The 14,541-nt window shown below is 37.8% G+C and overlaps 1 protein-coding gene across 1 annotated transcript; it reads right to left on the bottom strand.

The window, feature by feature from the left end:
* Positions 1-1,965: 1,965 nt before the first annotated feature.
* Positions 1,966-13,274, bottom strand: LOC102219218 (probable inactive glycosyltransferase 25 family member 3). Its single transcript, XM_005799701.2, has 12 exons — positions 12,825-13,274; positions 11,098-11,208; positions 8,503-8,620; positions 8,221-8,355; positions 7,909-8,113; positions 7,387-7,506; positions 7,171-7,247; positions 6,828-6,934; positions 6,445-6,577; positions 5,601-5,728; positions 4,913-5,116; positions 1,966-3,461 (listed from the first exon to the last, which is right to left on the bottom strand). Exons 1-12 carry the CDS (start codon positions 13,148-13,150, stop codon positions 3,227-3,229), a joined length of 1,899 nt encoding a protein of 632 aa, XP_005799758.2. The 5' UTR covers positions 13,151-13,274; the 3' UTR covers positions 1,966-3,226.
* Positions 13,275-14,541: the final 1,267 nt, after the last annotated feature.

The raw sequence follows: 14,541 nt of genomic DNA, 5'->3' as shown, positions 1-14,541 counted from the left end.
GTTTTAGTTAGATGCGGGGAGAGCAGCTGTTTATCAAATCCCTTCAGGTGCAAAGGCCTAATGAAGCAGAAGTAGAGTACAGTAAACCCCATTACACACAAAGATACAAAGTTATGATCTTAGTCTCCAGTATACATTCACTCTACAATCCCTGTTCTGAAATGGAAAACCTCTGTAGATACACATCTCTGTATTACTTCACTCATTTTCTGTCCATTTCTGACATTAAAGTACAAACATTCACTGTTAATTGATTACAAATATGGATTTTCCTTCAGTCTTAATCACGTACAGTAAATCTAAACTCCTTGATTCAAATTAAGAAGAACTCGAGGTTAATTAGTAAAACTATGTTTCCATTACAGGTAAAACAGATGAAGCTGTGTATATATATGTATATGCTGGGGCTGAAATAACTTGACTGATACGTTTTTCTATCAAGCACTTAAAACAAATTCTACATGTTTCTACATGCGTATGAACACTGAAAATAATTTAGGAAGACAAGAAATGCCGGTTACTTTAGTACGTCCACATTATGAAACCTTATTCCCTGTTGCTGCGGTCTGCCTGTTTTGGCCTCCTGAGCCCACACCTCCTAACCAGCAGCCAATAGGTTGCTGAGTTTAGATTCCCTCCTATGACAGGAGGTTCTGTCTAGTTTGTACAGCTTTGAACAGGACAGAAGCTGAGTGTAGGAGCTACTGCTGCCTGTAACTTTATTTTCTCTATAGGTGTGTGAGCTCTGCTTTAAATCCAAATCTAAGAAAGGAAGGAAGCTTCAGCAACCTTTGGGTTCCTCATGAATAATATTTTCCTTTTTAAACACAAGTTACTGATCGATAAGCTTGTGTACTATGGCCATGTAAACAAGTCCAGGAGTAAAGTTTGTACACTGTGAACCACTCTTCAGTTTGGCTTCTTTCATTCTGATTTGAGATAAATCAAGTCACAAGAACCAGAGAGCTTAACATGTGTAGAAATCTGATCTGATTATGTGTTTACTAAGACTCTATTAACTCTTTAGGAGTATCACCCTGATTTTAAAGGTAAAAAAATAAAGGTTTTTTTTCTTTTTAAGTAAAATAGATTAGTTGATTTTCATGTTAACATGATTACACTTAATAAGAAATCAATTAGAACTGCTAGAAATGGCCAAGTCAGTCACCTGACTTCCACCTACTAAAACATCCATGGCAACAACCAAATATCTGCATATAAAGGACTCTCACAATCTCTGGCATTTGAAAATGGCTTGTGAAGAAGAACGGGTCAAAATTCCAGCTGAGCAATGCATGTGACTGGTTTCTCCACACAGGAGACATTCTGAAGCTTTCACTATTAAAAAAGGCTTTTCCACAAGGTATTTAATACACTTCTGTACGTGTGTCCAAGACTAATTCGCTTTGTTTTCTTTGTATGTGTGGATTACTTGAATTGTTGCTGTTGTCTGTTATGAATTTTATTTTAGTGGACCCCTTGAAATGATTTAAAGTGAGACATACCTATTATCACTTGTTTTACCACAGCGCATGAACACATAAGTAGTTCTAGAAACCGAAGACATTTCTAGTAGTTTGGTAATCAGCTGGAGCAGCGAAGTTGAGGAAATAATTATGTATATTGTATAGAACTATTTTTACCTCATAAAATCATCACTATAAAATACATTATTTTAAACTTTATGACCTGATTGACAGAATACCCTTTTAAAATTCATGCATTTTCCTTAAAACAATAGCCACAGAAAGACTGCAGTTGCAATAATTCAAGAACACAAACCAAGTTACAAAGTTACAAACCCGGTACTTTCTCATGAACTCCATCCACTGCTACGACTATGTGATACTTGAGAAATGATGCCCTCTTGTGGTAAATCCTGGCCTGTACAGCATGGGAAGCTGAATGAAAACTTCATCAACTACATTATTGTTGAAGTCTTCTTTTATTATAATTTTTATTTGACCTGTTTGTCACTTTAAAATGATAAATGTTACATACACCCCACATTAAAACATGAATAAGGGAGAGAAAAAACACAGCCAGAAGAATAAGTCTTGATTCATCAGTAAGACACATCATTAAAGACTCAATAAATTAAACTAATAATAATTTCTGCTAATTATTGATTATCAGAAACAATTGAAACAGAAAATAGGTCCCTACACATGTTTAGGTGTAGAAAATAAATGTACAAGTTTAGTCAAAACTCATTTATGTAATTCAAATGGCTCATAAATGCTACTGTAAATGTTTTATGTAGTTCCTAAACCCATATCAAGTCCGTTTAACATAAAAAATAAACACTTCTAACCTCAGCAGAAGTGTTAAGAAACATGTATCGATGTTTGTTATCAATTTAAAAAACATAAATATTTAGAAAATCTTGGCTGCCTTAAATAATTCTGATGTTTTATTTAATTTAAAATAATAACCACTATAAGTCCAGATCACAATAAAATTGAACAATTTTTAAGAATAAAATATTTTTTCTTTTTTTTGTAAATATTAAAAATTATAGTAACCCACGATTTGTTAAGTTTAAATTACCAATTTGACTCTGTAAATAACAAAACTTTACCTTTTTAAGAAACGCTTCCTAAAAATTCTCTGTAGCATTCAGTATGTGTGAGTAAAAACACAATATTTGATGAATCCAATCTCGAATCACTCATAAGAGTTCTGAACCATCACATGTCGAAGCTTTCACTGTGGAAACTGTTACCATGTAGAGCTTAGTAGTAGGTGCAGTTCTGTCTGTCAACAGTTCCACTGGAATAAAAAAAATACCTAAAAAATTACAATACAAATTGTTTACACTAAAAAGGAAATGGAATCCTCCGACTTTTTGACAGACTTAGGGACAAACGCTGTGAGATCCGTTTTCTGGATATACAGTCACCACAGGCACACATGAAACACACAATTTCTTTCACACCCATCAAAGAAGAAGTAACAATAAAAACTTTAAAAACTCTGAACTGATTGAGGAAATTTGTTGTGCAAGTTTCTGCATAACATTTAAAGCATGCTGCTACAGAGTGAGTCAATAAATAACCCCAAAGATCATCCATGGAGTACCACACACCCTCTACAACAATAAAAATGGAAAAGGTCCAGCTCTTAGGACAATGAGCATGTCTGCCTCATCAAACCGACTGATATTAAGTCTGACATCATGTTGTCCCCTCAGCGTCCATCTTTCTGACCTCCCAGCGTCCCGGCACTAAAGTTCGTCCCTGTAGGAGGCAGACAGCATCTCAGGCGGTGGCGCAGCCCCCTTCAGTGTTTTATGGGAGCCTCTCCAATCAGTCCTTACTGAGTCATCATCCCACAGCGTGGAGGTCTCTGTGTCACTCACCCACTCAGGATCGCCGGCGTATTGACATGGCTGTACCAGAAGGGGGCGTGTGCTGAAGGCTTGCAGGTTTCTGTTGGGGAAATGGGACTTGTAGTCCTCACTGTAAATAGAAAATGAAGTATAGATATTTAAACAGTTTTTTTGTGTGATTTCAGTCGTTTGTTTTATTACCACAAATATTTACTCTCATATTAATCAAAAAAAAGAGAAAGAGAAAAAAAAAGAGATGCTGTGATTCACTCTGATTTTAAATGTCGTTTAGTTACACTAAAGGTCAGACAGAAGGACCAAACGTGGGATGCAGACGCTGTGTAATCTTAGCAGGGCAGTCAAGCATATCAAATGAGCCTCTCAGAGGTTAGAGACAGAGAACAGAGAAAGTGGGCTGGCTGGTTGCCAGCTTTCCACACAGTATGGAGTGCATGCATGCTTCCCACCTCCCATCTGGTTTACATATTCTGCAGCATGAAACATGTTATTTCTGCAGTCTGATGATAAAGGGTGTTTTTTTTTCAGTGAACGTGTGGGTTTATCAGGAGATCTGAGTTTTGTAATAAGAGAAGCTAACATGCTAATGTAAAAATAAGATTGAGATTGGGGTGCAGCCAACAAACATGCACAACGTAAAAAGAAAAATCTCCTTTAAGTCTAAAGTTAAACATTACTGCAATTATTTTTAAACTAGAGCACACTGAAGGATAGCCACAGTTTTTACTCTGACTCTTTAATCTGGAAGGCCCACACCAAACAAAGCTAAATATGAAACTCAGGCATGTAAATTAAAGAATGTGTTGAGCAATTATGAGGCCCGTTTTTAGATTTTTAAGACTTGGGTAGAGTCTTAAAAATCTCTTACATTACATTCCAGTATACAACACTGGAATGTATTGAAGGCAATGAATGTGTGCACAGTTAAATTTTTTTTCTTTACATTTTACCACATTCCAAGCACAAACATCAAGTTATTTTATCTGGATTTCATGTGATAAACCAACAAATTGTAGAACATTATTATGAAATTAGGGGAAGATCATACTAGGAGTCATTTTTTCTGTAAATAAAACTTTAAAAAGTGTGGTATGTATTTGAATTCAGCCCTCTTATACCGCTAAATCAAATCTAGTGCAACTGTCTTTGGAAAATTAGTTAATAGGTTTTCAGTGTGTAATTTAAACTTAGTTCATATATTGATGCTATGCAAAGGTCTCAGGTGTGTTGGAGAACATTAGTGAATAAACAGCATCAGGAAGTCCCAGGAACACCACAGATAGGTCACTGATAAAGTTATGAAGATAGGTGTTAAGTTATAAACAAATCACACAAATCAACACCACACTTTTTATTTGTAAAACATCCATGCAGAATTTTCCCTTCACATACCAATTATGTGCTACTTTGTGTTGGTCTGTTACATAAAATCCCAATCAAACATGTTGAAATGATATTTATTTTTATTATTTTTTTTATTTTTCACGTTTCTTTAGAACTGCTGCATTAAAAATAGTTTCTCCTAAGAGAACATCTAGAATTAAAACAATGCTAAATACTTACTTGGGATGTTTGTCATACATGATGGGGAGGAATTCATCGACAGGGAGCATCTTAGAGAGCGGCTCAGCATTGAGCAGTTTCTGGGCTCCCTGCTGAGAGATGGCGTAGGACAGAGTCCAGTACGAATAGTCGGCCACCACCAGGTTCCGAACGTTCTCCACCGCCGCCTCCTTTCCAGGATTCACTTGCTTCCTGCCAAGATATCTGTGGAAAAAGAAAGGGAGCGAACTTAGAAAGACCAAGAAAAATGTCAAAAAGTGTTTTCTAAAACGCATTTGATTTAGTTTCTTCTGTTCCTCTTCATTTTCTTCCTTGCATATGTTTTACACATGTCTAACCAACACAATATGCACAAAAGAGTTAGTAATGGTTCCTCCTCCCGCTAACAGATGCTTTCAAAGTGCTTTGATTCCATGTCTGACGTTTGGTCCGACACACTCAGTATGATTTAAATTGAAACAAGCTGATTTTGGGTTGCATGAGACAAAGAAATCCAGCACCAGTAAGACGCACAATAAGGAATTTACACTGAGAACATTCAGCTTACTTTGAATAGTCAGATAGCTATCTACGAAGTATTTTTTATCCCCTTTTCCCACTCTTTACCACATTCAGACAGCTGAATTTGTTGTTACCTTGACTCCTCCCATCCCTTACCAAAACCAAGGGAGAAAAAAAAACTTCTCACATTAAGTCCCAGTCCAGCTCCACCTGCTCCACCTCTTCCATTAACCTGAGCACTCGTCGCTTGAAGTTTGCCTCGAAGCGAACGTCATCCTCAAAGATCAGGGCTTTGTCCATTTGCATGTCCACAACCTAGAGAAAAAAATATATATATGCTATATATATTATTATGAAAATATCTATAAATAGATGAATTTTCCACAAATAATTTGGAGTCATTCCACAGAAATATCCACGGATACTGGACCATAGATAGGTAGAGATCTGATGTAACATCAAAAGGAAAGGTAATATGATTTGCATCTCAAAATAACAAGCCACTACTTAAAGCTCAAATGTCTAGGTGAAACATTAATTTAATCAAACTCTGTTTTTGCATTTTTGCTTTCTTTTTCCACTTTTTTTTGATGAAAGGCTAAAAATGTAGTTCACACACCAAAAATCGAAAAAAAAAAAAAATACAGCTTTGGAAGCTGGAATACATCAGTGCAATGCTACCTGACATACTATTGACTGGCACTTGCAAAGCAGCCAATCATGCAGCACCATTCATCTTCCTTGGAGAGGATTGACAGAACCCCGAGCACAAAGGAAGACTGCCCACACAGTTTTCACTGTGTGGGCAGTGAAAACACACAGTTTTCACTGTGTGTATTAATGCATATTAAGGTATATTTGCTGTGTGAACTATTAAAATAGGCAGTTTTAGGTGTTTTGAAAGGGGTCTCAAGTTTCAAATATTCGTGGGCCCCATAAGCCCTAACTCGTGGGTGCCCCTGTAAACTCTCTAGCGCCCCTCCAGGTTGGGAGTGACTACACCAGATCTTTGTGTAGCCTAGTTCTCTCACCTCCTTCCAGATGTAATAGTGGCTGAGGAAGCAGCCCACCTCTCCTTTGGTCAGTGTGCGTCCAGAGAACGGGTCATAGTAACCCGGCAGCAAGTCGACACCCAGGAACTTAATGTCGCTGCTGTTCAGTGCACTGGAGGAACACACAGTGAGAAACAAATATATATTGGCTTTAAAACAAACAAAAAAAGACCATATTTATCAAAGTTTGTCACATGCAGCACCAAAGTCCGCAACTGGATGGTTTTACTACCAATCATTCAAATACTGACATTCTCTAATTCTTACTTTTTGCATTTAGGATATTTTTTTATTTGATGATAAAGACACTTAAGCAACTGTATTGATGAATATCTGTCTGGAGACTTTTAGTGTGTGCTTACTTTCCATCTATAGCATCTACCACTTTGACGTCAACCTCCAGCTCGTTTAGGGAGTACAGCATCCTGTCTCTGCGGTCAGGCCGGCGTCGCAGGTTAATCAGATAGATCTGCAGACAGACCAAAGCTTACACACACGCTGCAGAATAACTAAAAGCTTTCAAACTTTGTGAATCTAAAGACATCTTCTCAGGAACTGCAGGATTAAATTAGGTTAGAATTCACTTTCCTTCATGCTCTTATCATTGTGTCATTATTTTCTTTTGGCAGTAAAAGCCACAAATAAATTAGGTTTACAAATGTTTTTCTCTGAACAGAAAAAAAACTCAAACCATAAAAGTCTCACCTCATCAAACCCTACCAGGTCTCTCTGCTTTGGGAACATGTGAACGTATCGAGAAGGATACATGGCGGGCCCATCAACTTCCAAACAGAGACCAGATTTGAGTTTGAAGAGGAAATGCAAGAAAACAGCAGAAATCATGCAAATGTGGCTGATAAGACAAAGGTTTCAGTGATGTAAAGCACTTGTCAGATAACAGTCTGGTGCTCGGTTTCTTACTCAGTGACTCCAGATGGACATGGACAAAGTTGAGACAATCGTCCTCCAGCGTGAAATGAGGTTTGCCGGGAACGTTTAGGTAGCCATAGCGCTCCTTGTTGCACACGTACATCTGGACCTCTACACAAGCAAAAATGATCATCTTCTGTGGAAGAGTATTTACAATATATGTGGGGAAAGTGTTTAGCAACTGGAGCTTGTTTGATACAGCCCAGTCTTCATCCAATCATTTCATCTTTTGTCATGGAAACATCGGATCCCCACATAAGCATGGAAATGTTGGTTTTGCCGCTTCCTTTTCTTTGGAACATTTAAACATAAACAGCAGCATCTTCTGGAAAGTTTACCCCATGGGAAACTTCTCCAACTAAATTTGTCTTTTGAAACTTGGTGGCCAAAAGCTGTAATTCTTTAACTGAACTTCTAAACATCTAGAGCAGTCTCTGCATTCACCACTTCCAGAATATAAATGCCTTTATAAGAAGCCAAGACAAACATTTTGTCGGTATTGAGGTGACAAACCTGCAGCGCGGCAGGAAAATGCAAAAACGATGATGTCGTCATAGGGCCATGAGTAGTCTTCATGAGGAGGGTAGAAAGCCAGTTTCTTCATGCCTTCCTTCCTCAGATCCAGCAGCAGGGTGCTGTGGACCATCGGCACGGGGTAGCAGCCGTGTCTGTGGCGGTAACGTGTCGGGAAGTATTCCGCTGTTCGTCGATAATAACCCTAAAAGAAACAAATAACTACAATGAAAATGAGCATCAAACATGACTGTTTCCAGATTATGCATCCACTGTGAGAAATGTCTTAATTTTTTCTTAGCGTTTCCGCACCTGCGGTGTGATACCGCACCAAAAGTTGGAATACGCTCCCGGGGAGTCTAACATGGGAGCGATGACCGACTTGTTCTCTGCAATCATCAGGTTGAGGGTTTCTGGGTTGGTGAGGATGTTGTCTGTGTCAGCATACTGACCAATAGGAAACACAGAAAACAAAGACAACAGTGAATTAAATTAACTCTAAATGCGTTAAGAATCAGCTGCAAAGAAACATAAACGCAGCAAAGCAAATGGAGAGAAGTCAATATTGTAAACAGATATGGTTAAATAAAATACCAATATGTAGTCAGCCCAGCGTTTTCTGGCAAAGTTGAGAGCTGCCTGCTTCAGTTTCATCACATACTCATATCTGCTGTTGGGCCAGTGCTTTGGACCAAACTCCCCCGCATAAGACCTAGAAAAGAGACAGATGTCATCCCTGGACATATTTCTGTTTTGGAATTTTACGGAACTGTTAGCATAGTGATCCACAAGCTGGAAACCATTACATTTTATAGCAGAATTGGTTCCTCCTTCTTAAAAGAAATGTGGGTCTCAGAAGACGATGTGCTCTCTGAGAGCCCATCCGGTCTATAACTGAGTTAAACTGAGTGATCCTGATAGCTACATGCATTTCCAATACAAATCCAATCTTACAAGAAGTAAAATGAAACTTTGACCTTTAACACCCCACTTTTTATTACAATTTCTAAATTGAAAAAAATTTAGTAAAACTGAAGGTCACATTTTCCTCATATTCACAGTTCTGCTAAGAATCTTATTTGGAGTCAAGAAGGGTTTGAATAACAAAAGAAATTGAGGCTCATATGATAGTTTTTGTGAAACAAATGACTTAATTTTTTTTAAGAATTAGGTGCATAGATTGTATTTCATTGATCATTTTCTCTACACAGGGTACAAATTATATTTGGCTATATAACTCTTAGACAGTTTCAGTTTGAGCAGAAGTTTTTTTTTTGTTTTTTTTAAATAAACTATTAATCTCCTAGTATCATTCAGGATGGATATTTGACCACTGTTTGAAGCCATATTTTAGCATTTGTTTAAGATCAGATTGCTTTCGGTCACTGCAAGGCTCTTAAGCATATTCCATAAGCATTCAAAAACATTTCATTCAGGCTCATTCCAAAGTTTAATTTTAACCTTTATCCCAAAACCGCTTTGGAGTGTTTTGAAGATCCTTATCCGGTTGGAACTTCCAAGTGTGTCTGACGTTTTAACCATCAGACCCAAATTGTCACCTTCAGATGAAGGAAAATTGGTCAGGATGTTCAGGAACAACCCAACTCTTAAGGTAATTATAAATTGGAACACCAGTGTCACTATCCAAAGTGAAACAAAGTTTATAACCATAACCATGGGTGCTGACTATGAAAGAAGCCTCCAAGCACAAATTTCACTTAAAGGTGTCCACACAAGCCATGTGTCTTCTGGAGAAAGGTTTGATGATAACATGAGCCAAAATTGACTTTTGGTCACAATGAGAAGTAGTATGTTTGGGAGTCAACGTGAGACTTTCGAACCTAAGAACATTTTAGGAAATCTCAGGCACTGGTGGTGCTGGTGCACCTCAACAATAACGTAGGCTGACAAAGAACTCCGATACAAATATTGCAGCAATTATCCAAAAATAGTTCTGCTCATGTTTCACTCACTTCATGATGCAAGAAACACATAGTAACAGCGATGGTATGGTCTTATTTCTGATTGATTTGGCTATTAATTATCTCCCCACATGAGGGCACTCCCAGATGGCAAATTATTCCTTAAATATTAGAAAATTAACATGTTATTGTGGAGCCACAGTAGAAGTATCATACCCAGTCCTCACCCAGTTGAACACTGTGAATCCTAAGCGACTGAGCTCAACACACAGGTGCCATTTAGAACAGATGTTTCATTATTTACATGCTGTTCCACAAAATCCCTTTGCTTCTTCATGAATGCACATTTGTTTTTCATTATCCAAGAATGGATGCCAAGACAATAAAAACAACAAAATTTCTGTGTAGCAAGGTCATTTCCACCTGTTAAATGAACAATGCAAATGAATCTTAAAAAAAAAAATGTTTAAATGACCATGACATCCATACTCAGGATGAGTGTATGTAAACTTCTGAACTGGCATGTGAAGGGAATTTCAAGAGGGTGAAAACCACATGAGGGACTTTGCCTTATGTTATGTGTTGAGAATGAAAAAAATCAAGACAAACATTCAAGACAAAGTTTTATCCCTGAGTAAGCCATAAGCCATCCTCCAGGCCAGTTTTATGACCGGAACATCTCAGTATAGGGTTTAGTCAGAATGAGTAACTGAATACAAATCTTGTCGTCACTCATTTCCCTACAGTTTGCCTCCAAATAACCAGACTTTCTAGATATTGCTTTAAAGTGATTCTGAGCAGATATTAATATATTATTCAGAGGATATTTGTTTCCAGAACTGGCCTGAAAATGATTAGAAAAAGCAGATAGATCAAAGTACATTTTTTGAAAAGACCTTTAACAAGCTTGAGTGAAACTTTCCTGGAGCCAAGACAAAGCAAAAAACAGAAGAACATTTGGTTTCTTGGAAGCTAAACTACTACATTAAAAGTTGCTGCTCCTTATTATAGAGTTATCTGCATAACAGCAGATGAGCAGAAACATGCAAAAAGAAAATATATATATTTTTTATTTCAGATTACAGTGTGACATATAATTCAATCTCAGTGAGAGTGAAAACTTAAGAGGCAGTTTTGAGATGTAAACAACATCTGGTTATAAATGTTCTCTCCTGTTCTTTTATATACTCACACTAACCTGTGACCTGTAGCTCTCGTGGACCACAGCCCTGCAGGAAGTTTAACACAAAGATAAATGTGGACTTACGTCGGCTGGTCCATTGGCCTCCACTCAACGTAATGGTAGAATCTCTGCATGACAGTGAGCCACTCTCTCAGAATGGCTGTGGTGTTGTCTGAGTTGTGATCTGTCGCGGCCCTGAGAGGAGCAAGGAGAAATCAGAAAGGATCTGGACAGGACTTTAAGAATGTATGAAGATCAGATCAGCAGTCCCATCTGTTATAAGCTATAAAAATAATTTACTCCACTCCACCACCTCTGGGCGGAGGAGTGAAAGAAACCATTAATATCGAGAATCTTTTTTCAGCAGTGTCCCTTAATGAGGGAAATTAATTTAGAGCAAAAACCCACCACTATAAATGATTCGCCTAATTGATTTAATTTGGAGAACGTCTCTGCTCCGATATAACATTTGTGTGACACTTTCCTATAAATTAGAATTTCTAATGCTTTGTTTTATTGCCAGAAAAATTATTCTCCTGTCTGGTTATTTTATTTATGAACAGTTTTTACCTTGCTTTCAAAAATGTTAGCTTCAAAATATTTATGAAATTTCAAAATACAGGGTTAATATCCTTGGCATGTCAGTGTTTTATTTGAAGGCTATCTATATTATGCAAAATATGAACATGAAAACTAAAACTAAACACAGTATATTTTAACTCATGTCTATAAAAGTCAAGATAAGCATAAAAATGTTAGATATATGCATATTATAACTGCAATTATCAATATTTCATATAATTTTAGCAGCAGCTGGAAAGAAAAGTTACTTCTTTGAATAAAAGAAATGAAATAATGTTTTACATATGTATACTGTCTGAATGGATTGGTTGGTTGGATTTCTGTCTAAACTTTGACTAGGCCATTCAGACATAGACGTATAGCTTCTATCCTAAACTGTCCAATTGTTGTGGTGACCGTGCGTTTAGGGTTGTTGTCCTGCTGGAAAGTGAAAGTTTCAAGTCCTTTGCAGCCTCTTAAAAAGTGTTCTTCCAGGATTGTCCGGACTTTAGCATAATCCCATCAAATCTGATAAGCTTCCGTGTTCTTACTGAAGAAAAGCCTTGGCACAGCATGATGCTGACACTTATTTTATTGATAAAAATGTGTTATATGTAATATTAAGTTTTCCACTGCACTTTTGCATGTGATCTTTCTTCTCATTATTCCCTAGAAGCTGTCGAGTGCTTGGTGGAGTTGTTTATTTAAGAGTGTCAGAGTAAAGTGGGCTGAGTACAAATGATGCATGGAACACTTTCTAAATGTTTTTCTTTTTCTTCCTGTAAGAGATTTTGAAAAACATGCTTTCTATTTCTTCCATTTCAGAGTCACACACTACTTTGTGTTGGTCTGTACATAAAGTCCTAATAAAATCCATTAACATTTGTTGGTGTAACGTGACAAAACTTCTGCAAGCACTTTACTTGTTACTTTTACAGAAGGCAAAATTCAGTTTTCTGTAAATAAAACACGCCCAAGTTTAGTTAGTGATGGTGGGTATAGATTTTTAAAACAGCAACTGAGTCATGCCCAATTATTATTTTAGCCTGCCGAAACAAATCAGAGCAGAGCATTTAAAACTGTCTCCAAACAGCAGGAGCTGACTGCAGCCCTGCGCTGGGAGAAAGGCTCAGAGGGGGAACAGGACTGCTCCTTTCCTCAACTCATCTAAATGTTTTTGACCTTTTGAAGGAGTATAAGAAGCTGATCCCTGACTAAGGAGTCGAGAGCAAAGCATGCAGGACACCCACCACACAGAGATGCGGTCTTTGGGGTAGTTGAGTCTCTCCAGAGCTCCGAGGTAGTACGGCAGGGAATGCGCCGCATTCCTGGCTATGATCGCGATCACCACGGTGGGAGGCTGCATCCCGGACTCCTCCGGGAACTTTTCTTCAACAAAGTAACACTCAGCCCGGGAAGTCAAGGCTGCTAAGACTAAAACATGAAGTAACATGGTGGAATGTGGTGAAGATGAAAATGCTGCTTCGCTTCTGGGCAGCCCGTAGACTCTTGTACGCGTCAGCAGTCCAAGAAAAAGAGGGCTTTCCCAAATGATCAACCACCTACTTCTTCCCATTGCTGGGTGAAGTCATGCAAGCTCAGACTGGGAGAGGACTCGCAACTTCCGCTGTAAGGAAAAATCTAGCAATGCAGTAAAGGCATCACGTTTGGGCCAGATTCATTTCTTACTCCCGAAAAAACGTTTTTATACAGACATTAAGAGATATATGCTCTCTATTTTCTGTAATTTAACTATTTCAATTTATAAATAAATAAAAATCTTGTCCTTCTTATCAGTTAATATAGTGGGGGGGGGGGGGGGGGGGGGGGGGGGGGGGGGGGGGGGGGGGGGGGGGGGGGGGGGGGGGGGGGGGGGGGGGGGGGGTTGTTGTTTGTTTGTTGTTGTTGTTTTTTTTTTGCAACAAACTGCAGTGTAGTTGTTAGCTAAAATAGCCCGAATAACCCATGTGTACTTTATATATAAGCTTCCTAATAATTAAAACAGATTGACGTGAAACCAATTTTGGAAACAATTAAACAAAATCACCAGCAGGGGGCGGCTTTGATCCAAAAGAAGCACCTAGTGACGTTAGAGGTCATAGTGAGGGGTTGTATCTTCAGGTTATTGTTTTCTAATATCATTTTTGTTCTACTTCTTTACATCCGCGTGGTTAATTATTTCTGCAAAAGCAGTTAAAGCCAGCCATAAACCTACAATAGCATAACTATGTATAACAACGATCATGCACAAAGATGTTTTAAACAAATGTTCTGCTCTATCCAAAGCAAAAACAGGAATTTTATGCAAAAAAGTTGAATGTGCGCCACAAAGGCCGCGTGGCCCTTTGTGTTAAAGGTGTAATTATGAGGTTAAAGTTGTAGACACTTGAGGTTTTGACATGACCAACCTAGCCATTGCGTAAATTATAGTTATTTTTGTTTAGATAAAGGTTTATTCCCAATAGAGATGTAAAACATAGAGTTTGTTGGAAGTTTTATTTAATAAAACATGGAGAGTTTATGGTCGTCGCAAATTAAATCACATGTGTGTCAGGAAAGTCAAAGACAAATGTTGAATATGGCAGGGTGTCATTTATGACAGGTCAATAAGAGAGGTAATAATTTAGTATGAAACAGGTTTATGAAATTCTGATGTGGTGAACAAATATAATCTCAACACTTTTTACAATATAAACATGTCCATGTCAAACAATTCAGTTCTGTTTAAATCCAATTGTGCTTGCAGTCAGAGCTGTTAGACAGAGCCAGTTCAATCCGTATTAGAATAAAAGTGTAATAAAAGATGGAAAAAACTCTCCAAGACAGGACTACTTTCTGGAAAATGTAAATAGACAGAGTTACTGACAGCAGTAACTGGTCATAATGCATACCTTGAGAGTAGTAGGAACAATCTTGCAACAGTCCAACAACAACAGACACAGGTCATGATAACATAAGCCACAATAA

Source organism: Xiphophorus maculatus, chromosome 8, assembly GCF_002775205.1.
Source record: "Xiphophorus maculatus strain JP 163 A chromosome 8, X_maculatus-5.0-male, whole genome shotgun sequence".
Classification (NCBI taxonomy): domain Eukaryota; kingdom Metazoa; phylum Chordata; class Actinopteri; order Cyprinodontiformes; family Poeciliidae; genus Xiphophorus; species Xiphophorus maculatus.
The sequence above is the reverse complement of the archived record's forward strand: the minus strand, read 5'-3'. Positions and strand labels throughout refer to the sequence as shown.

Bases quoted from the DNA above. Each gene is read 5' to 3' on its own strand.
- LOC102219218 (XM_005799701.2), bottom strand. From the start codon at position 13,150: ATGGGAAGAAGTAGGTGGTTGATCATTTGGGAAAGCCCTCTTTTTCTT. The intron at 6,578-6,827 runs GTAAGCACACAC...GTGTTCCTCCAG, and splicing joins GTAGATGCTATAGATGGAAA to TGCACTGAACAGCAGCGACA. The intron at 3,462-4,912 runs GTAAGTATTTAG...TTCTATTTACAG, and splicing joins ATGTATGACAAACATCCCAA to TGAGGACTACAAGTCCCATT.